Source organism: Haliaeetus leucocephalus, unplaced genomic scaffold (genome assembly GCF_000737465.1).
Source record: "Haliaeetus leucocephalus isolate CR32 unplaced genomic scaffold, Haliaeetus_leucocephalus-4.0 Scaffold1014, whole genome shotgun sequence".
Taxonomy (NCBI): Eukaryota; Metazoa; Chordata; class Aves; order Accipitriformes; family Accipitridae; genus Haliaeetus; species Haliaeetus leucocephalus.
Genome location: NW_010973450.1, coordinates 1,681,728 through 1,702,883, shown reverse-complemented (window position 1 = coordinate 1,702,883; position 21,156 = coordinate 1,681,728). Strand labels below are relative to the sequence as shown.

Sequence of the window (21,156 nt, the reverse complement as noted above, 5' to 3'; positions counted from 1 at the left end):
GCATATCCATACACACTGGTACAACCTTTTCTTACGGAGACCCTTATTTCTGTGCTGGAGGACAATTCTTGTTTGTTTGCTAGGTATGAATCCAAGGCAAACTTGATCTAAACTCAGTTCCAAAGTGAAAGGCTCAGTCTGCCAACAGAAGGTGTGTGTGTGTGTGTGTACGTATGTAGTAAGTTTGAGAGATTTATTTTTGCTTCAGCTAATCTTTCTTCTTTAAGGTTCTGAGTTTTCCATCCCTTGCGGTGTAAAGGCTTGTCTTCCTGGTACTTTGTGCATCTTCAGATAGATACAAGTTAAAACTGCCACAGTCGACCTGTGGATACTGTGTAACATCTATTTCTGGCTTGATTTATGTCACTTTTCTGGCTCATCTTAAAGGACTTTCAAACCCACCTATTTATTTGGTATGTGTGATGATTCGGGGAAGGCCATATATTTATGGACATAATAAACAAAAAATTTATTGCACTCATGCACATCTGTGATGCTTTCAGAAGAGTTTGGTTCTGTTCAGCTCAACCCGAGTCCTCTCATTCCTCCAAGACAGACAACTCCTTAGCAAAACCATCACTTCTGATGCAGTTATTTGATGTGGAGTTTGGCTTGCCAACAAAAAGGCCTTTGTGCAAGGGAGCTGGGGAAGTTGGTCCAGGGGCAATGGCTGTTCGTCCTGTGTTTGTCGAATATTTAGGATGCTGCTCTGACTGCATCTGACCTAGAGGTGCTTTGGAAGGAGCAGCAGGCTTGTTCTCCTTCATTGATGGCCTCGGGGCAGTGTAATGCTCTGATGGAAGATGTTCTGGCCATGTTTCTGCTGTGGAGACAAACTGAGCAGGGCCACCACAATGTGCTTTGGTGTATGGGAGCACTGTGGGGTTTCAGCTGGCACTGAGTCCACTGCTGCTTGTGCCACTTCTGCCACTTGCTGTGGGAGCTAAGGAGGTGTCAGGAGCTGAGACAATAAATCCTAGCTCTGCCAGAGAGGAGTGGGAGGGTGTATTGGTCTTTGTTGTGATACCAAGAAGAGTAGTAAACAGAGAAGTGGTGAAGAGAAGAAGGGTGATAAGAAGAAATAAAGAGACACCCAGATAGTATTTGGGAGCCAGCCAGAGTGTAAACAAATCACCTGGGAGGTGAATTTGGAATGATATCAAGTGAGCAGAGGCTGTGAATGAATAAAAACAGGAGAAGGTAATTTAAGAGCATGGACATATACTGAGATCAAGAAGAAATGTTATCCTTGATCCTAGTGTTTGGAAAACTGTAGGAGGAAAGATATGAGATGAAATGGAAGAGATCAGTATATTTTGGTAAAAACATAGAGAAACAAAGCCTTATCATCCTGGATCAGATGGGTGGATAAAAGGAAGTCATCACAGTATGTGCTTGAAATTTGGTAGCAGGATGGAGAGGGTATAAATATGTGTGGTAGGGAGGAGGGATTGTGTATTTATAATTACGTTAGCAGTTCTAACAGTGTCAAAAGCACAAGATATAAGCTAAAGGATTACTGAGCCCAAAGGAATACAGAGTTTGAATGATAATATCACCATTCAAAATTTGTGGAGTGCTGGGGTTTAAAATTACAGTACTGTGTATAATAATATAAAAATATTTAAATGAGATAAGCATGGAACAACTATAATATATTTTCCTTCAATATATGGTAAAGTTTTCTTTGCCTCATTTGTGAAGGTTTTTTGACAGATGATTTTTTTTTTTTTTTCCTATGTGGGGAAGCTAGTAGTGAAGAAGAAGAAATAGTATGTCTCACACAGCAATGACTAGTTTCCATCATTAAAGGTGCAAGTCAAAAATTTTATATGCTTGGCAGATGTTGGAAAGTGAGTAAGTAATTTTATTAGTGGAATTAGATGGCCATTTAGTTGAATTTATTCTGTTCTGCTTCACAGTTGAAAGATGCATGAGTGTTATGCAGTCTGGGACTCAGATGGTTAAGCTGAAGAGTGGAACCAAAGGGCTAGTTCGTCTCTTCTACCTGGATGAGCACAGGACCTGCATCCGATGGAGACCATCCAGAAAAAGTGAAAAGGCAAAAAGTAAATTTCTAATATTTCTTTCAATTTCTGGGGCAGTTCAGTATTAGAACATGCATTACAGAGGGATCAATTAAATGCTTTCTGATGCTTATGTAAAATGTGATGTGATACTTACATGAAGGTTTTCAAGAGTGTGAGTAGAGTTTAACCACCTACTAAAAGTTCAGGATTATGAAAGGAAGGGGAGTGTAGTTCAGTTTGATGTCAGCATTTTCCATAGATATAGATGAATTATGAGCAAACTGAAGATGGACTTGAAAACAGACTATGCTGAACTCTTTTCAATGTATATATCAAAAATCTAAATACAGAACCTAGAAAAGTTTAGATTGAGGTTTCTTAATCTTAACTGTGATAATTTTCTTTAGGCATTATTATATCTTGAAGTTATTGTGTAGCATTATTTCTCATTGAAACTGTTCCTGCTGCACTGTTTGAAATTGGAAATTCAAATTAGTGGTTTATTGAATAAAATACAGACTAGAAAATCACAGAGCTGTCACGGAGGCTTGAGGTTAAAAACAAGCGGTTAGGAAAGCTATAGACAGTGACAGTTGATGTTTTTGGGCCAGTGTGTGGTGGCTAAGAGCTGCTGTGTTGAACAGCATAGCTGTTAGGTGCCATGGCATTGGGAGCCCTGTTACCCTAGCACAGCAATGGGTTTCCCTGCCTTCCTAGTGTAGAAGGCACATCTGTGGTGGGAGCAGTCCCTTTGGAGCTACACAATGTTTCACTGATTGATACAAGACACTTGGTATCTGTCTCCTCGTGCTCCCCTTTGAGCAGCCAACAGTCCTCTGATGTAGCAGGGAGCACTCAAAGAGCTTTGCTGTAACCTGCCTGTACCTGCATTGGCCTGCCTTCAAGGCAGCTGTACTGTGCATGTGGCACAGCCAAAGCAAGGATAAACCTAGAAATCAAAAAGCGCTTTTGGATGTGAAGATGTAATATTAAAAAAAAGTTTAGTGACTCTTAGCCTGAATAATTCAGAATTGCTAAAAACAGAAAGAGGTTGGGTGGATATCCAAGCATGTCATCTTTTGTTCTCCCTTTTCCCCATAGTTGTCATTGATTCCATTTACAAAGTCACCGAAGGCCGGCAGTCTGAAATCTTCCACCGCCATGCAGAGGGGAACTTTGACCCAAGCTGTTGCTTTACCATTTACCACGGCAACCACATGGAGTCACTGGATCTGATTACATCTAACCCAGAGGAAGCTCGCACCTGGATCACAGGACTGAAATATTTGATGGCTGGAATAAGTGATGAAGACTCACTCGCTAAGCGACAGAGAACACATGATCAGTATCCTTTTATGAGCCTGAGATCCAGCTTCTGATTCAGTATTTCTGGCTTGGTTTTTAGTGAATTCAGCATAGGCTGTCCTTTTACCTCCTGTTAAGTGACCAAAAACCTTGCCATTGATTGCAATGGAAACTTGAGTAATGGGTCTGACATGGACACTTATCTGTGCATTAAAACATCAGCTGTGCCTTAGGGGCTGGATTAAACTGCACTAAAGTCAGGGGATAGTCTTGCATTTTGTTAGTGAAATTCTTATTGAAGGGTCAAAACAGTCATTTCTAGTTATCTCAATAAATACTAACCCCAGCGTGATTTCAGGACTTCTGTCGTCTTCTGTTTGCCCAACTGTGCTTTTATTCTTCCGCTGCAAATTGCGAGGTCTGTTAGACATTGTTTTCCAGATACTACTAATTGAAAGCTTGAATTTTTTAGCCTCTGGACAGGTGAAACCCTAATGTTTTTGGGAGTCTTTCAGTAAACTGACTAGTAACTCTTGGCCATCTCTGTTTCTCTTGGTTGGTCTGTGTCAGATAGCCGTGTGTATTTCTCAGTCTCCATTGATTGTCAGGAGCATAAATCTTTAAAGCTCCTTAAATATTTCTTGTAGCCTAGTAACCAAAATGAACTTCTTGTAAAGATCATGCCCGTTGAATGTTTTCTTGATGTGCTTTCTTTCACCAGAGTGCTGACTAGTATGTTAAATACAAACAATGCTCTTCCCCCTAAACCAAACCAAACAAACCAAGCCCATCTTGATAAAAATTGTAACCTCCTTCTTCTGCCACATGGAAATCTACAGTGGTCACTTGTAAATACTCCTCCTGGAGAATACACATACTTCAGGTATTTTTAGTTTATATTTTCAGTGTTTAATTCTGAGACAAGATAGGCACAGATCCATTTGGGGGATGAATTGCATGCTCTGTTGCACACGTAGTTGCTGTATTTATCCATGAGCTTTCTGAGGTGTACATATCTGCTGTATGTTCTCTACTGGTGAAACATCACTTCAAGTCTTGTATTATCAAATATGGCAGCTGGGAGACTGCAGATGAAATGACCCTGTACCAGTTCCAGCTAGTGTAAGAACTTAGCAAAAGCTGCAGAGGGATATATGTGCAAAGAGGGGCTAAAGGGTACCGGTTAGAAAGTGGAGAAGTTCAAGAAGAATGAAGGGAGAAGTAGAAGAAGATATCGGAGCAAGCCTGTCAATATTTGAAAACTTGGGGTATGTTCTCAGAGGAGAAGCTAGTAGCAGAAATGAGAGTGCAAAGGGGCTGGTATTGTGAACCTAGCTGTAAATAATTGTTATAAACCAGTACTGGTTTTAAGCATTTGAATGAATGCAAGGACAGGGGAGGGAAATTGGTTCAGTGTCACCTCAAACCCATGTAAACCTGCAGAACATCCCCCAAAAGGTTATGTTAGAGACAAGCCATATCCTGTGTGAAGAATCACCTCTTGTTTTCTGAATCTCACAGCTGCTAGCTTTATTTGATGCCATTTTGTCCTTGTGAGGGGAGAAACAGCAAATGTATGAGCACTATCCATTTTCTCTGTGCAACTTACAATTTTATGGAGTTGTTGCTGCCCTGTGGAAGATGTGGCACAAAATGAGGGCAGAGATATCAGAGAGAAAGTGGTGGACACAGAAGTTGTCCAGAGATGGAAGAGTTAAAAATATACAGATGAAAGAACTGTTTGACAGTCTTGGAGGAGAGAGCATGGAAAAACAAGAGTGGTTAATTTTTAATGAGGTTCTTATGGAAACCTCAGGCCGATAATAATGTGCTTGGGCTGATTTCACAGAGTCTTCCTTATTCCATCCTCTTGCACTAGATTAACATCATCCCCAATACAGATGGTTATTGAGCTTGATTCCTTTGAGTTCAGTCATGAAACCAGTAGCCCTCAGATACAACAGTCTTAATTGCACCAGGTAGGAGGTACAATAGCAAATCGTACCAGACGGTATACAGTAGTAAAAATGCTTTGGTTTGGCATCAGCATGGGGAAGAACCAGGTAGGTAGCACCAGATCTTTGCCAGAAGTGACTTTATTTCACAGCGTACCCCAATAACTCTAATGCAGGCTGTGGGAAGTCTTAATTCAAATGTTTTGCCCAGAGGCGCTGACTTGAAAAAGACATGTTTGTGAATGCTGCATTGAATAATGCTCATTTCTTCTCCCTGGAACATGTTAAGGTCCTCTGCTAAGGAGGGTTATCCCCCTGCCCAGAAGAGCTGGGGCAAGGTCTTGTTCTCCTGAGTTCCAGTCTTGTCCCTTACCTGCCCAACTGCTCTGCCTCCCTTCTCTGTGAGGAAATCACCCTCTTGAACCTTTCCTTGACACATTTGTAGCTGGGTCAAACAGACCTTTGAGGAAGCTGACAAGAATGGAGATGGCTTGCTGAATATTGAAGAGATCCACCAGCTGATGCATAAACTAAATGTTAACCTGCCCCGCAGGAAGGTCCGGCAGATGTTTCAGGTTGGTGGCTTCTAACACACAGCGTTGTTGTGGTAAGATAGTGCCAGTTATGATCTATTTCTGGACAGATCCAGAATAGAATCTGCAAGTTGGGATTTAAAACACTGTCCTTTCCAGCACCTCAGAGACTTTTTCCAAGTCGTACCTTTTTGTAGACAAAGATGCATCAGGACATTGTTTTAATGACATGAACCACATAGAAGACAATTTATTAATATTATATTTTCAGATGCATTATTGTGCTCATCTCTGAACTGAATTGTTGTATGCTGGCATTGATGGACAATTAAGTTATTCTGTTTCTATTGAAATCTTTTTCATTTCCTTTATGGAAAATTATTTAATAGAAACTAGCTTTATGAAAGTAATTAGTGGTGGGGTTTTTTTTAACAACTTCCTCTTAGCCAGAATCAATTTTTTACTTCTGTTGCCTGAAAACAGTTACCATTTTCCACCAGCCCTAGTGTTTACTGTAGGAAAGGAAAGGTAAGCCAAGGACATAATGGAGAACAAAATAAAATTTTCTTAACTCTTCAAAACCAGTACCAGCCAAAAGCTGGTTTGCTATAAAACATGGGAAAGTTTGAAGAATCTTCTATGGTCAAAAGTGCTTTGTTTGTTTGACATAAAATCCGCATTAGAGATACATCTATGGAGTATCAAGTTACTCCCCAAAGACTTGAGAAGTGTGGAAACTGGTGGGGTTGTGTTGCAGAGATGAGTTCAGGTTGTATTTGTTCCCAAAAATTATAAATGTCACTTAAGATATATAGTAGATATAGAATGATTTATAATCCCATTTGACACCAGATAGCTGGGAATTATTTTCTTCTCGGCTTACTTTCTGTGATCTGAGTTTGTAGCTCAGATATCAGTTGCACTAAGGAGGTGTAATGAAATGCAGCTCCCTGAGGTCTTTGGGTTTCACTGATAGTTGGCTGCTGCAGGAGAGGCAGAGACTTGTGAAGCCATGTACCAAGAAGAAAAAAAAAATGTAGTTCTGCCTGCACTTTTAAACTGTCTAGGAATGAAGTAGGCCACTCTAGCAACCATCAGCCTTTGTATAATCAGAGGCAACTTTTGATTAAAAATAAGCTGCTTAATTTATTTTTATTTTGCTGCAGTTGCTGCCAGCCTATACCTGAGTTAATATCCTAGACCTCACAGGCATGGTTAAAGTTAAGGTTGAATATAGAAGCAGTGTTGAAGGTTTGTTTACTGTTAGTCTTTTGGGGCTCAATCCTAAAGGCCTTACCCCATGCGCAGTGCTTTGGGCATTGCTTAATGCAGGATAAATAGAGTGGCAAAGTAACTCTGGGACAAATCCTTGTTCCTATATCTAGCTACTTGGCACTGTTCTTGGACTTGATCTGCTCAGGTGGTACTGTTGGTGTGACTTGGCATTACAGCTATGGACAAGGCACGAGCAGCCCCCAGCCTGGAGGAGCACCTGGGGCTCCATGGGGATGGCCAGGTTTATGAAGCAGTCCTGGTCCTGCATCTGGGAATGGAGTATGGGGCTGCTACTTTAGTTGTGTGTATGTACTAGGAGTCACTGGTGTAAAGATGGGTTCCTGTTCTAAGACACGCTTTGAAGTGGAGTGGTTTATGTGAAGGGAAAGTAAAACTGGATCCTTGGAAAGCAAAGCAGGTCAGAGATGTGTTCATTGCATCTGCTATTAGACTAGCTCTTCTTCTATAGAAGAAGTGAGGTTGGGCACCAACTGGAAGAGCTTTCTTGAGAAGGAAGTAGTGATAGCAGGATGAAGATGCCCTCCATCTGGAGAAGAACTTGTATTTGGTGTACCACTGTAGAGACAAGCTAACAGGTTCAAAGCCAAGTCAGTGTTAAAAGGTCTCTGCGCAGAAAGTGTTCTGACCTGGGCAGAAGGAAGCACCATTTTTAACAGAATGTGACTTGGGAATGCCAAGGGGGTTTATAACTACAGAGAAAAAACATTATATACAGCTATGAACGAAGGACATTATTCATGGGAACAATAGCACATTTCTAAACATTTATTTCATTTTGTTTCCATTATCTGCTTACAGCCTCAAACTTAAAGAGTTATAGCTTCCCTGAAGTTTGGTTTTTTTGTGGAGACCTACATAATATTTGACAGCAGTTCTCCAGAATACATTCTTTGTTTTGAAAATCCAAAGCAATCCTCTTAGGCAGATGTTCACAGTAAAAAGCTTGTATTAACATGCGTTAAGTACTGTTTTCTTTTCTTCCTACCTCTGAGGATAAACAAAAACTGCCATTAAGACTGGGGCTATTGGGCATGTATTTTGGTGTGGAGTCTTACTGCTGCTGCAGACTTGTCCCCTCTACAGAGGGCTGACAGGGGGGCCGAAAGTGTTGCAGTTTGAATTAATGTACATTTAAGACTGTGATATTGTTCTGAGTGGTTTAAAATGTCAGACCCTGTTGTTAGGGGACACCAAGGGGTGACATTATTATGTTCCTTGCTATGTTTTAATCCAGGATAACTGCAGGGCATACAGGAGAGTAACAGAGATCAGAATAAACCCCAGGGTGAGCCTTCTTGCAGGGGAAACAAATTCAAAGCTAAAGGTGGAATTGAGACTTTCATAGGGAACCTGTGGCTTTAGTGTAGTAATTGTTTTCGCCAAAAAATCCAGTAGACGGTCTTATAATTTTGCAGTTATTTTAGCTTACTATGATTTGAGTCTGAACAGAGTCTTGCAGACTAGAATTTATTAAATTTCTGTTCGTGTACATAAATCTTGTTCTACTTTGTTTCCTGAGTTCACCTGTGTTTAGCATGCTTACCTGAGTGTCTTTACCTCTTAGGAAGCAGACACAGATGAGAACCAAGGAACCCTAAATTTTGAAGAATTTTCAGTGTTTTACAAGATGATGTCTTTACGTCGAGATCTCTACTTACTGCTCTTAAGCTACAGTGACAGAAAGGATCACCTCACTGTTGAAGAACTTGCTCAGTTTCTAAAGGTGGAACAAAAGGTATGGGAATATTATGCATCCGTATATATGTACATGTAAATACATTCAAGTACGGGGAAAGAATTTTATGGAAAAGTTTAGCTTGGGGCAAGGGGTAAAGCACAGATGTTGTAACAAAAAAGAAATCTAAAGCCATTACTGTTTTTTAAATACTTCTAAAAAGAGTTTGAACTTTTTTTGTACTCTGTGGTAGAGGAAAGGCAAGTGTAGTGCAATATGGTTAATGTTTGTTTATAATGGCATTCAGGTAACATTCACAGTTCTTAGTTACAGCTGATTATCATGTGTCTTAGCATGGTTGCTTTCTTTTACATAGCTTGTCTGGATTGTTTATTGGTGTTGTGGGGGGACGTTTATATTTCCAGGAGATGCCTTTCATGCCTAAAGGTCTTGGCAGATATAGTCTAAATTAGGATGATATGTGATATGTTTTAAAGCTAGAAACACATGACAAGAGCAGCAAACTATTTCTGATTATCTACAAATGGTTTGCCTGTGCATGACTTAATGCGGTAGCATGTTAAGATGAATCTTTGTGTTCACATATCCTTTCCTGTAAGCAAAGTTGAATCCTACAATACTCTCATATATCCCAGGAGTTCCCAAGTATCAGTAGTAGTAGTAGTAATTATAAAGACTGCTGCTTTTATTATTAAGGCAGGAGTTTCAATATTGACAAAGAACAACCTCTTAAATGCGGCCTAAATCTGTATTAAATTTTAAGAGAAGATTACACTTTTGTGATATAATACAAAGGTGGATATTGTACGAACCTGGCCGAGGGTGAGATGTCCAGGATTCTATCCTTTTTCCCTTCTGCCTTCTTTCCCTGATTTTTCTTCAGAAAGTCTGTTTTCCAGGCATTTCTCATGGATGTGTGGGACTTGTGCAAAGAAAATTTCACATCTGGAGGTTCCACTTCTATCTGAAGCTCCTCAGAGAGAAGCAATTGACAGAAGTGAGGTTCAGGGAACCACAGAAACAGACACTGATAGGGAATTTAAAAAAAAAAAAAAAAAAGGCATAAGTAACTCAAGAGGCAAAGCTGGGTCAACATGAGAGATTTTCCCCCAACATGCGTATGAATAAACTTGCTGAACAAAAAAATCTCTAGCCATTCCTATATATGTTGCTCCAGTGGAGATTCTCATGCCCATCTTGAAAGAGACTGGATTACTATAAAAATCGTCTGTGGAACCCAGGGAGAGAACTTGTACTCTGGACAGTGAGGAGCACAGAAGGAACCTTGTGATCTCCAGGACTCTTGTTTGCTTCTGGCAATTGGTCCTGTATTGTTTGGTCACCCTGTGTGTCCTTGTAGAGTGTTGTTACAAAACAACCGCATGAAAATAAATGCTAACATCCCAACCTACTTCAGCTTTCCGGGTATAGATGCTGTGTTTTGCCTGCAATCATTGAATAATCTCCTCTGCCATTCTGGGATCCTGCCTGTGATGACTGCTTTTTCTGAGTTGTCCTTAGCATAAAATATCAACAGTCTGTGCTGTTTTGTTGCTGATTTCCCCCCTGTTGGCCACTGTGGCAATTCCCTGGCATGTATGACTGGTTCTTCCTTCATCCCCCTTGAAACATGGAGCACTATCACATCACTGATCTTGCTGTGATAGCCTCAACACACAGTTTCCTTCAAGCAATCTGGTCCTGGCAATTCTGCTAATTACAACTTTAAAGCAGAAAATGTTTTTATTTTTTCCTCTTGATGCTATTGCCCTAAGTTTTTTGAGCTCACTGCTTTTTCCTTTGTTTCCTTTTTAATCACTGCCTTCTACTTGGGTGCCCTTCAGTGGAGCACCCTTGACAGCAGCAACAGCAAGGTTGACACTGATGAGAAAGCAAAGAAATGCTCCGGGGAGGACATGTTCATGGAGATGCTGAAGTGCCCAGAAACAGCTGAAGAGCAGTGGTATGAAAAGGGCACTCAGGGACCTGGAGCAGGAAGAAAAACATGTGAAAGAGGCAGAAGAGCTGTCTTTGTGGGTGCATAAAGACATTATGAAACTACTGATGCAGCAGAAAAAACAAGTTGACTGTCAAGTCTGGCATACTGCATCCTTTTCTCTGTCTACACACTACTCAACATGCCGAATGCGGACAGGGCTATCTGCTATAAATGGTCTGCTCAACATTATTCCAAAAACAAACACTAAAAAGAGTAAAAGTGTGATGTCCTGTAGATGAACCTCTCAGCAGTGTAGTTTAGAAGCACCTTGCACTTTCTTTGCCTCTTCCCTCTGGTCTTCCCACTTGCCAGTATTAACAGTGTTGGAGCAGATTTACCCTTCAATGTTTTTAGAACACAAACATGGTAACAATGTACTCGGGTAAGGCAAGATTGCCTTCAAAAGCTGATAATGGTTCAAATCGTAATGCAGCTCTCAAGTGCCTTCAACCAAACAGCATTTCGGTTTTGTTCTTGTCTGGCTGCTTGGAAAGCTGTGGAGAGTCTGTCCAACTCCATCTGCTACTCTTTTGGCAAGACTTTTAAATATTCTGCAGCCTGAGGACAGAACAAAAGGGGTTTGGGTTTTTTGTTAACTTGCTAAGCTGGCTTGTTTTCTTAGGAGAGCTCCCTGTTGTGTTCATCACAGAACCTGTGAAACAGATTATTTCCATTTAGGTGCAGTTAAACTCAGCTCATTGCTATTGAACTTGCAGTTATATGGCTTCAAATGTCAGAAGAGCAGAAAGTAGGCTGGTTTCCTGGAATGACTTCTGGTCCTGCAGTCCTCTTGGCACAAGTGGCTGTGAGGGAGGAACGTCCCTGGATATCCAATCATGTCTGCACGCCTCAGTGTTGTCCCTTTGGGAGTGTCCTTTCTTAATAAACTCATATCATTGTCTGAGTTGGTCCTCTCCAGAGGAGGATTTCCCACTATATGACATTGCTTCCACAGCAGGATCTCCAGGCTCTTTTGACTGACAGAGTTTGTCTGATACTTGTCATTGAGTAGTGGGGCTTAGGTGAAATAGGCTTTACAAACATCATCTTCCCTGTTAAAGAGCAGCTTTGCAGTTGCTAGCCATTCCGGACCTGCATTGTAGAGTGAATGGCCTCATTCCGCCCCGGTGTTGGGATCCCCATCGCGATGCTGCTCTGTGTCTGGGGGGGTCAGCTGGCCTGTGGCTGTTATCTGATTGCTGTCAGTCCTTCCCTCCTCCTTTCTGCTGTATCCATATCACATCAAGTGTTTTTATTTTAGTCATAGCAGAGACCTTTTTGACTCTTGTGCTGGTGGCTTCATGTAGTTACAAGGCTGCTTTGGTGTTACAAACCTGAAATGTTTAGTTTTGGTTTTCTCAGGGTGAGGTTTCCCATGTGCCTGCTTGCCACTGCTGCCTTATCATGGATCAGTTACTTTGCAATACAGTTTTCATCTGTCCTGAGAAGAAGGACAGCCCGCTGAGATCTTGCCTGCAGCAGTGTTCTCTGCATGCATGTTGTATGATGCGCCTTGTCATACTCCCGAGTGACAGGAACCAGATGGAAATGTTAATACCACACCATTGTATTGGTACCAAACTAGTACCTTCTGTGGTTAAAAGAGCTGCTGCTGTATGCAGCCTAAATGAAACTGGTGGCAAAAATTAATGTCCCCGCTCATTGTAATTGAACTGAAAAGGAAGTAATTTTATGACAATTACACCCTCGGAACATGCATATATAATTATGTAAAGCTTTTCCTTAATTATTCAATACGGGCTAGTGCATTTTGAGTTAAGCCTGATTGAGAGAGTAAGTTTACTCTTACTAATTGTCTACACTAATTATACTGTATCACAGGAATAACTAGGGATGTGGTGAGAAGTGGGGACTAAGTACACTTTTAGAAAATGAGTGTCTTGAAACAGCTATACCTACTCTCTTGGAAGAAGTTTTAAAGGGATATGAGACAGTATATGCAAGGGCATATGTTAGGCTATGATCTGAAACTGTGTGTACTGAAGGATATCAGAAACCAGTATCCCAAAAGGAATGGGAGATTGTAAGAATATCAGTGTTGGTACATGGACTTTGAAAAGAGGAGAGACTGTGGAGCTTGTTAATATCAGACAAGGAAGACAATACCAGATCATAATGCCTGATCAATCCTTTCTGCTTTCCACAAAAAATCCTTATTGCAGCAACACAAATGCACAATTGGAAAGCAAACTGATGCCTTCCTCCCTCTCTCACGCTTACACAAAAGGATAATCAGTATAACTGATTTATGTGGTGACTCGGTATGTCATGACCTCTTACATTGACATCTTGTACTGAAATTGGGAGAATGTCTTTGCTTTGATTATTTATATTTTGATTTTTCTTATAGAATGATTGACTGTGAACAACTAAAGCCTAAACTGTTAGAGCACTGTTGACATGCTGGTGGGTTGGTGTCCTGTCTAAGAACACCTATTATTAGCATTGTACTTCTTTTCTAACTTCTTTTCCTTTTTTTTCTAAATTCTCTTCTACTTTACATTCTTTTCTCTTATTTCCTTTCCCATGAGAATGGGAAATGAGAATGAGTCCCATTCTTAGCTTGTGGGCCTTTGACAGAAGAGGGCTCTCCCATTACCTAGCATTGCAGTGCTCTGCAGCTTCAGATGGCATTAGATTTTTGGCAATAGGTACGTCTGACCTGCTTCCAATGAGATTGGTAAAATCAAAAGTGATTTCCCTCTTCTTTCTCATACTTCTACATAGAAGATTAGGTATAATGTTGCTTTTTTTGTAGTTTTGTAGGATCTTATTTTAAGAAAATTGATTGGTAGTTCATTTACTGAAAAACCAAGGTCTTGCTGGTTATTGAAAGGCTGATGCTCTGTTAAAGAACATATCTGCATCAAAATTAAAGCTTTTAACCAGGAATAGAAAAAGTAGCCATGTATCCAAGGGATTTTGGAAACTCCACTATTGACCATCTTCAATAATCCATGTATCTAAATATTCAGTCATCAATAATGATCACTACTATTTGATATAATTTTTAGTGGAATACTTTAAAACTTAATGAAGACAAATTTAAATGAGTATCCTAAGTCGCTATCTCTCAAGCTGCAGTTAAAAAGCACAAATCAGTGGACTTTTCCCTCACAGGTGCAGCTTTAGACTAGATTAGACGTTTTTGTTCCTAGAGCACACAAGTACCCTGCCACTCAGACATCAAGGAGCCATGTGGGATAATGAAAAAGTTAATTCTAGCCAGCTTGTGCTGAAGAAGGGTCTGCTATGAATAGTGTTTGCAATCAAACAGCAACATCTACTTGAGCTATGATAACCAGTTATCTTTTCTACTGAAATGTTCTCTTTCCTATTATCCTGTGTAATTCCTGCAGGTGTCTCATGATTGTTGGCTTAGCTAGGAGATGTAAATAAAATGTTTGGAGAAGGAAGTGGGCTGAGCCATGCTTTCCCTGTGCAAGATTAAAAACAGGGGGAAGGGGAGAAAGACTGGAAAATATATCCAAGTTTTTCAGCCTGAGTCACCATATGAGTTGAACTGCTCGCTTGCTGTCTGTTACTATATTTCTAATGTTGACATGTCTAGTTTTTTACCTTCCTCTGGTAATTTTTCATAATTGGGCTGTAGCCTTTTGGGTGTTAGGAGATATGGTCAGTCAAGGCACCCACATTTCTTAGGAGGAACTCAGCACTTGGCAGGATCAGGCCTTTAGGGCAGACCAGATCAAGAGAGTCAGCCTACTTCTGGATTTCCATATAGCTAAATGCTGATGCTGGGAATACTGAGCTACAGGAAATAACAGAAAGCGCAAATTCATCAAAGGCTACAAGACGGAGCAGAGTAAATGGAATTGGTTTTGCCATCTGAAAGAGAAGTCCCTCAGTAAGAGAAAAGTTCAGAGGGACCATTTTTGGATTTAAACAGTAAATATCGTGTAATCTGCATGATGACTAACTTTACTCCTGCCTTTGACGGAAGCAGTCATGTTAACAGAGATTATGTGCTGTCTAAGAGAGGGGACTGCATGTTCCTTTGCTTCCAGACTGCTCCACATGTCAGGGCATTTGAGCTGACTTTGGCAAAGGATGCAGAGTACAAACAGTAAACAGAATAATGGTACAAATAAGCTGCCAAAGGTTTCAGTGTCATCATTGTCATCCTACAATATTATTAGTGGAGGAAATTAAATACACCCAATTGTAGGTCTTACTGTGGTTCTCTACAACTTCAGGAGGGTGGGAGTGAGAAAAGATGAGATGAGCGATGGAAGCTACTTCTTTCCTTTAGTTTTAATGGAAATATAAGTGTATGGTGATACTGTGGCCCCACTAGTCAGTTAGGACTTCGATTGTGGGCTAGTTGAAGCTGATGACAAAACTCTTACTTGTTTCAGAAGAACTGCTGTTTTTCATTTCAGAATCTAATTATTTATCTCATAGCCAGCATATTATAGTGAACTCTCTTGGAAGTAATGAAATCACAGAAGTGGAAAATGCGTGAAAATGAAATCAAACCCTGCCAAATCTTTTTGCATGTTTAAGTAGATCATATTAAAGAATATAACTTCATAGTTCCCATTTCAGCAGTATTGCCCAGTACAACGATTATTAGAGTGTGCTTAACAGCTAACTTTCATCTTTAAACTAAAATGACACAGCTCTAGTCATTGCTACCTCTTACTTCTATTTTTTTCCACAAAGGTAAGAGCTATGAGACTTGTGCAGCACTAACAAAAATCAAATCAAAATCTTAAAGTTCTTTTACAGTGATGTTGCTGACTGTCCTATTCATATTTGACTGAACTCAATGTTTGATCGTAAGGTTTTTCAGCTGGACCCAGAAGCCTAAAGTAGATTTTGGCATGCTGGTGACATGGTATTAAAAATAAGTGTTGTTCTTCTGCAGATGAATAATGTGACACCAGAGTATTGTCTTGACATCATACAGAAGTTTGAAGTATCAGAAGAAAACAAGAAGCAAAATGTTCTTGGGATTGAAGGTAAAGTTTTTGGCTTCTAAATTAGTCTTGTCTTGGTATGCTGTAGTGGAATAGAAAAGCTTTAACAGTGTTTTGGTGTAGCTTATAATATTTGAATGCAATAGAAAGTTACCAACCAATAGAAGATCAGCAGTCAGTAGCGTAGGTGCATTTTTGTGGGACGTGGGAGAGACGAGAGTAGGTAGGGTGAATTAGCAGCTAATGTTATACAATGATACATCATAGCCATTATACAGCAATGTGAATGCCTTACACTTGCATGAATTTATTGCTAACTGTGTCTTTGTAAAACACTAATGTAAAACATTCTATCCCATGTGTTTTATACTATAACCTGTTGTAACTGAAGTAATAAAAGCAAAGTTTTATTTCTGCTCTGTCTCTGTAGATGTGGAATCGATCCTGTACAATCCATTGATTTATGCTTAGGTAAAATAAAATATGGATAGTTGCATTTTCTTTGGGTTTTAATTCCTTATTCACCTTGTTTGCTAAAGCAATTGTAAATGGTATATTTATTCAGAATCCAACTTAGTATCAAATCAAAATCTGAATTGGAACGAAATAGATTAAATGCCATGGTGTGTTAATTTGCCTGGAAGATAGCTTTCATGAAGCAGCATAATTTACATGGTGATTTGGGGGGGAGAAATCTTCCTCCACATGGTAATTAAATCCTGGATATGGCCTCCCAGTTCTTAAACAAGCTTCCATTGTGACCCAGGGCGCTGGACTTAAACTGAAAGCAAAATGAACAGGTTATGACACTTAAAAAAAAATATTTCTGAAAGCATTTCTGTTCCTCTTAACCTTACTGCCACTTCTTTTATGTTTTGAGTTGCTTTCAGGGTTCGTATTGTTTGCACTATCCTTTCAAAATATTTTACATTTCTCATTCTCATAGGAGGTATTTTTAAAACTTTTTCAGTTCAATGCTGGTCTGATTAACAGGGATATAAACCAAGTACCATCTCAGATAAACTTGCAGCATAAAGAAAACTGTAAACTAGAGTGAAATTGGCTAGATTAGTGAATCGGCTAGCATGGGCCCCCATACTCTCTGTGCTGCAGTGCAGCCCTTTGGGAGGATATTATAAAATATTTGCATGCCTTGTCTACATGGTATCTTCAGTCAGGATAGTGCTTATTACAGCAAAAGAGTGGCACTGGGGCAGAGCGTAAGTGTCAGCAATAAACTCAAAAAAAAAAAAAAAAAAAGGCATTTGCTTCCAAGTCAGGATGTCAATTTGGCTCCCATTTCTGTCCTGTGACCTCTATAAACTGTCAGATCTTTCTTAACTTTGGTAGGAGTGTGTTCTTTTGTTCTTGACACTGTTGCTACCTTCTGAAGATTACTTCTCAGCTTGGGACCCATTGGGCATCAACAGCAGCATGAAGTCCTAGCAGATCTGCAGAATACCAAACCTGTACTCTTGCAGGCATCATATCCTATATCTCTTCTGCAGCCCAGATTTGAGGGATTTCCTCTGCCTCCTCTTATTTACAAGATGTTACACTTGTGATGGAGCAGAACAGGATAACTCTTACCTGTTACAATTACAAGGGTCCATTGAGGGAAACATGGTGCACATGTCAAATCTTTTCCATCCTGCTGAACGTGAGGCTGAGGTTCCCTCCCTTCCACCTATCCAGCTGTATTCCTCTAAGCAGGTCACTTGCCCTCCAAGGCACAATTCAGCATCCCAGGAAATGCGGACTGATGCCGCCTAAGCACTTGACCCAATTTCTCAGTTATACTGATGCTTTAACAAGAATCAAGAGGGATAGGGGATACCAGTTTGAGGAGGAGGAGGAAAAGACAGTTTTTGTAACAGTAATGACTCATGGTTTAGCTGCATGCTGTCTGTTTGCAGTAGCATCTAGATGAAGAGATCATTTTTATCTTGCTGAGTAACTGTGAGGAAGGATGTTTTCCTCCAGCAATTCTAAGAGAAACAATAAACAACTTCTTCTGTTCTGCTTATTAGTGGAGTGGTTTTGTCTGAACTGCAGAAGGCAGTTTGAGCACACTTGTCTTAGTCTGTGCACTGGAACCTAGGGAGGTTCTCCATGGTTTCAGAGAATTTTTACATATGCATTTTTGTCATCTACCCCTTTTCTGAATGAAACATCAGACCTAGAAATAGGTTGGGCAGTGGCTGTACTGATCTGTGGGTTTTTTCAATCTTCTCATATAGCTACTGCTTGTTATTTTTATGCTTCTCTTAGAATACTACTTTATTTTTTTACTATTGGTTGTTAATTTCTGAAGGGACCTCAATGCCATGTTTTGCAAATGCTTGTTGATTTTTCTGTTTTTTTTTGCGGCAGTCATAAATGCCTTTCTAGATTATATTTGCTTTTCTAGTTCAAAGCTGTTTGAAAATTGTCTGGGGACAAGGGCTGGATCTTGGGAATGTATTCTTTTCAAAGGTGTCAGAACTTCCATAGGCTTCAAAAAGAAATACCTGTGTGTATGCCAGTAGTAGACTGAGTCTGTGCAGCCTCTTCAGTTTGCAAAGAACCAGGCAAGCCACAGACAGCAGTTAATATGCTGAAAACATGGGGTACAGGAAGATCAATCAGTGCTACGTGATTCAGTGGTTTTGGAGACATGAGTTAGCACTGACAAGCATAAACAGAAAAAACAAATGTTAGAGTGCAAATCATTTGCTTGCTAATATGTACTGCATCAGTGGCAAAATTGTTTCTCTTTGTTCAAAGGTTTCACCAACTTCATGCGCAGTCCTGCTTGCGATATATTTAATCCACTGCATTGTGAAGTGCATCAGGATATGGATCAGCCCCTTTGTAACTACTTTATTGCTTCATCTCACAATACATACTTGACAGGAGACCAACTGCTGTCCCAGTCCAGAGCAGAGATGTATGCACGAGTGCTGCAAGATGGTTGTCGATGTATTGAAGGTATACTTTTAGTTTAACTTGCTGGTTGTGAGAAGTATGAGGGATATTTCTTCTAATCACAAAGTCAGTGGCAAACTCAAAGCATTAATGCTTCACTGTCTGATTAACTTCAGTGGTAAACTCCTGTCTTCTAGCAGTCTAAACAGAATTTTTCTGTTGGGAATGGCCTTCTCAGACAAACATCATAGACACCACTGTTTTCCCCTGCCTACTGCTGTGGTGTTATGCTTTTCTCAGTCAGTGCAAGTTTTTCATTCTCCCGCATTTGTATGAAGCATTTCTTTTGTTGCACAAGACCCAGCAGGGCAATGGGCAGGCAACTGTTTGGGGCCCTGCAGTTCCAGCAGAGCAGCCCTGGTTGTTCTGCTCTGCATTTCCCCTGTGCTGGAGGTTACCCCTTCACAGGAGTGCTTCCAAATCCACATTGTTCAGAATAAGCTGAGCCAGCAAAGACCTTTTTCTTTCATAAGCTGAAAGGGAAAGTGGGTGTTTGCCTATGCAGTTCCTCCTGTGGATGCAAAGGGAAGATAAAAAGTGCCTGTAGGAGGAGGACAGGTGAGCAAATAGTGCCTCTATCAACACAGCTGTGTATCTATTTCTGTCATCATCTTAGAGCTAAGAAACCTGGTTTTGGTCTGCCACAATAGACAGGTAGGATGACATTTCATTGGCTGGATGCTGGTGAAAGAAAACAAGATGCTGTTTGTCTGATAGCCTGGAGATCGCATTGGATTCTTGTTTAAGTTCTGCATGATTGAAAGAGTAACAAAACATCAGTATTTTTCTTTTCAAGATTTTGGGTGAAGTTTCTTTGACAAATTTAAATTCAATATTAATTTTTTATGACTAGTATTACAAAACTCATTTCTGGAAAAAAATTGTTAATCTGAATTTAAAACTTAGAGAAAGTGAATCTGAGAAAATTGGGTGATCTATCACTGTACTTTCCCTTCTTTAGGAAAGTTCACTAGAACGCACAGTAGTATGTTATTTCACTTGACCTCAAAACTGTTGTAGATACTGTACAGCCTAGGTAATAGCTCTGTATCTTTCTCTTTGTGAAGTTTTTAACTTTCTGTAGAGGCAACAGTAGTGACAAGTTTGGTGTAAATCCAGGGTACAGTAATTCATTAGGAAAAGTATTGCTGTCCTAGTCCATTCTACATGTGATGGATTTGATGGTACTCTTACTATAGTCAGTTATAAAACTGCAAGTTTAATTGGGAGTGGAAAAAGACTAAATTGTTTTTAAATAGTTTGTCTTTCAAGCAGAAGCTGCTTTCCCAAGAGGTAGCTGTAACCATTATTTGACCTAATAAACCTTTGTAATTTTATATATGAGGAAAAAAACCTCAGTGTAATATAAGGGGGAAAAAAACAGTTTTAGGTTGCTGATTTCTTATTTGGTACAGGAAAAGACTGTCATCTTAGTCTTAACTCAGTTGGTAGGTCATAACAGATTGAATGAATCTTGTTGACACCTGCATGGTTGGGTAGTGTACATGAGTTCTGCTGGCAAGGAGGATCAGCAGAAATGTATAAGGTCATGTGCATCTCTTAACATACAGCTTTTTTTGTCTTAATAGTGGATTGCTGGGATGGTCCAGATGGAGAGCCGGTAGTGCACCACGGCTATACTCTTACTTCTAAAATACTCTTCCGTGATGTGGCAGAAACTATCAATAAGTATGCTTTCATCAAAAATGAGTAAGTGTAGAGTCAATTTTGAAGCTATGCCTGTCTCTTTTGTGTAGTTAATCCCATGTCAAAATCAACAATCAACTTTGGGAAGTACATACATTCCTTTAAACACATTGAGAAATTACAAAGTTGATTCTGTTCCCCTGTTTATTGCTTGTGTCATATTTATTGTTCAACTGCATGAGCTCTTTCCATCAGTTGAGTTAGAAAGTTCAACCTCATTTAGGAAGACCTTGCATGCATTGTAAACACAGTAATATTTTGAACAGTCTGAAACTGTTGAATATCTACAGATTATTTTGATCCTTTGTTTGAACAGAACTTCCCACTCACATCCACAGGGAAATTCTACTTAAAAATCAATACTGTAATATTCTCTACCTAAGGAAAATTGAAAAGCTGTCTCATATGTAGTATGAGGAAATACTGAGATGTGGGGTAAATTTTGGATTCTATTTTGTTTGCTGTAGTACTATGTAACAGTTTATTATGAAAATCATGGAGTTTAATCGTACATATACAATAGGCTCAAATCATGAGTGGGTGTATAGAATTTTGAGTAGTTTAGAGAGAATAAAGGGAAAATGCTTACTCCACTTTAAAAAAAAAAAAAAAACAACAAAAAAAGTGACCCAACAATGGGTGTGTGGGGAAAAAAACAATAACCAACAAAACCAAACAAAGAATCTGAGCCCAAAAGTTTGGTG

General features: G+C 39.8%; 1 protein-coding gene across 2 annotated transcripts in view; it reads left to right on the top strand.

The window, feature by feature from the left end:
- PLCH1 (phospholipase C, eta 1) overlaps positions 1-21,156 on the top strand; it is a 68,662-nt gene that overhangs the window by 21,516 nt on the left and 25,990 nt on the right. The window contains exons 2-8 of one of the 2 annotated variants that reach the window (XM_010584921.1): positions 1,923-2,069; positions 3,132-3,375; positions 5,736-5,865; positions 8,684-8,854; positions 15,727-15,820; positions 18,545-18,748; positions 20,335-20,455. In XM_010584921.1, the coding sequence (XP_010583223.1) occupies positions 1,923-2,069; positions 3,132-3,375; positions 5,736-5,865; positions 8,684-8,854; positions 15,727-15,820; positions 18,545-18,748; positions 20,335-20,455 (1,111 nt within the window). Of the gene's footprint in view, positions 1-1,922; positions 2,070-3,131; positions 3,376-5,735; positions 5,866-8,683; positions 8,855-15,726; positions 15,821-18,544; positions 18,749-20,334; positions 20,456-21,156 lie in introns of those variants that run through there. The other variant, XM_010584923.1, reaches the window with a different exon arrangement.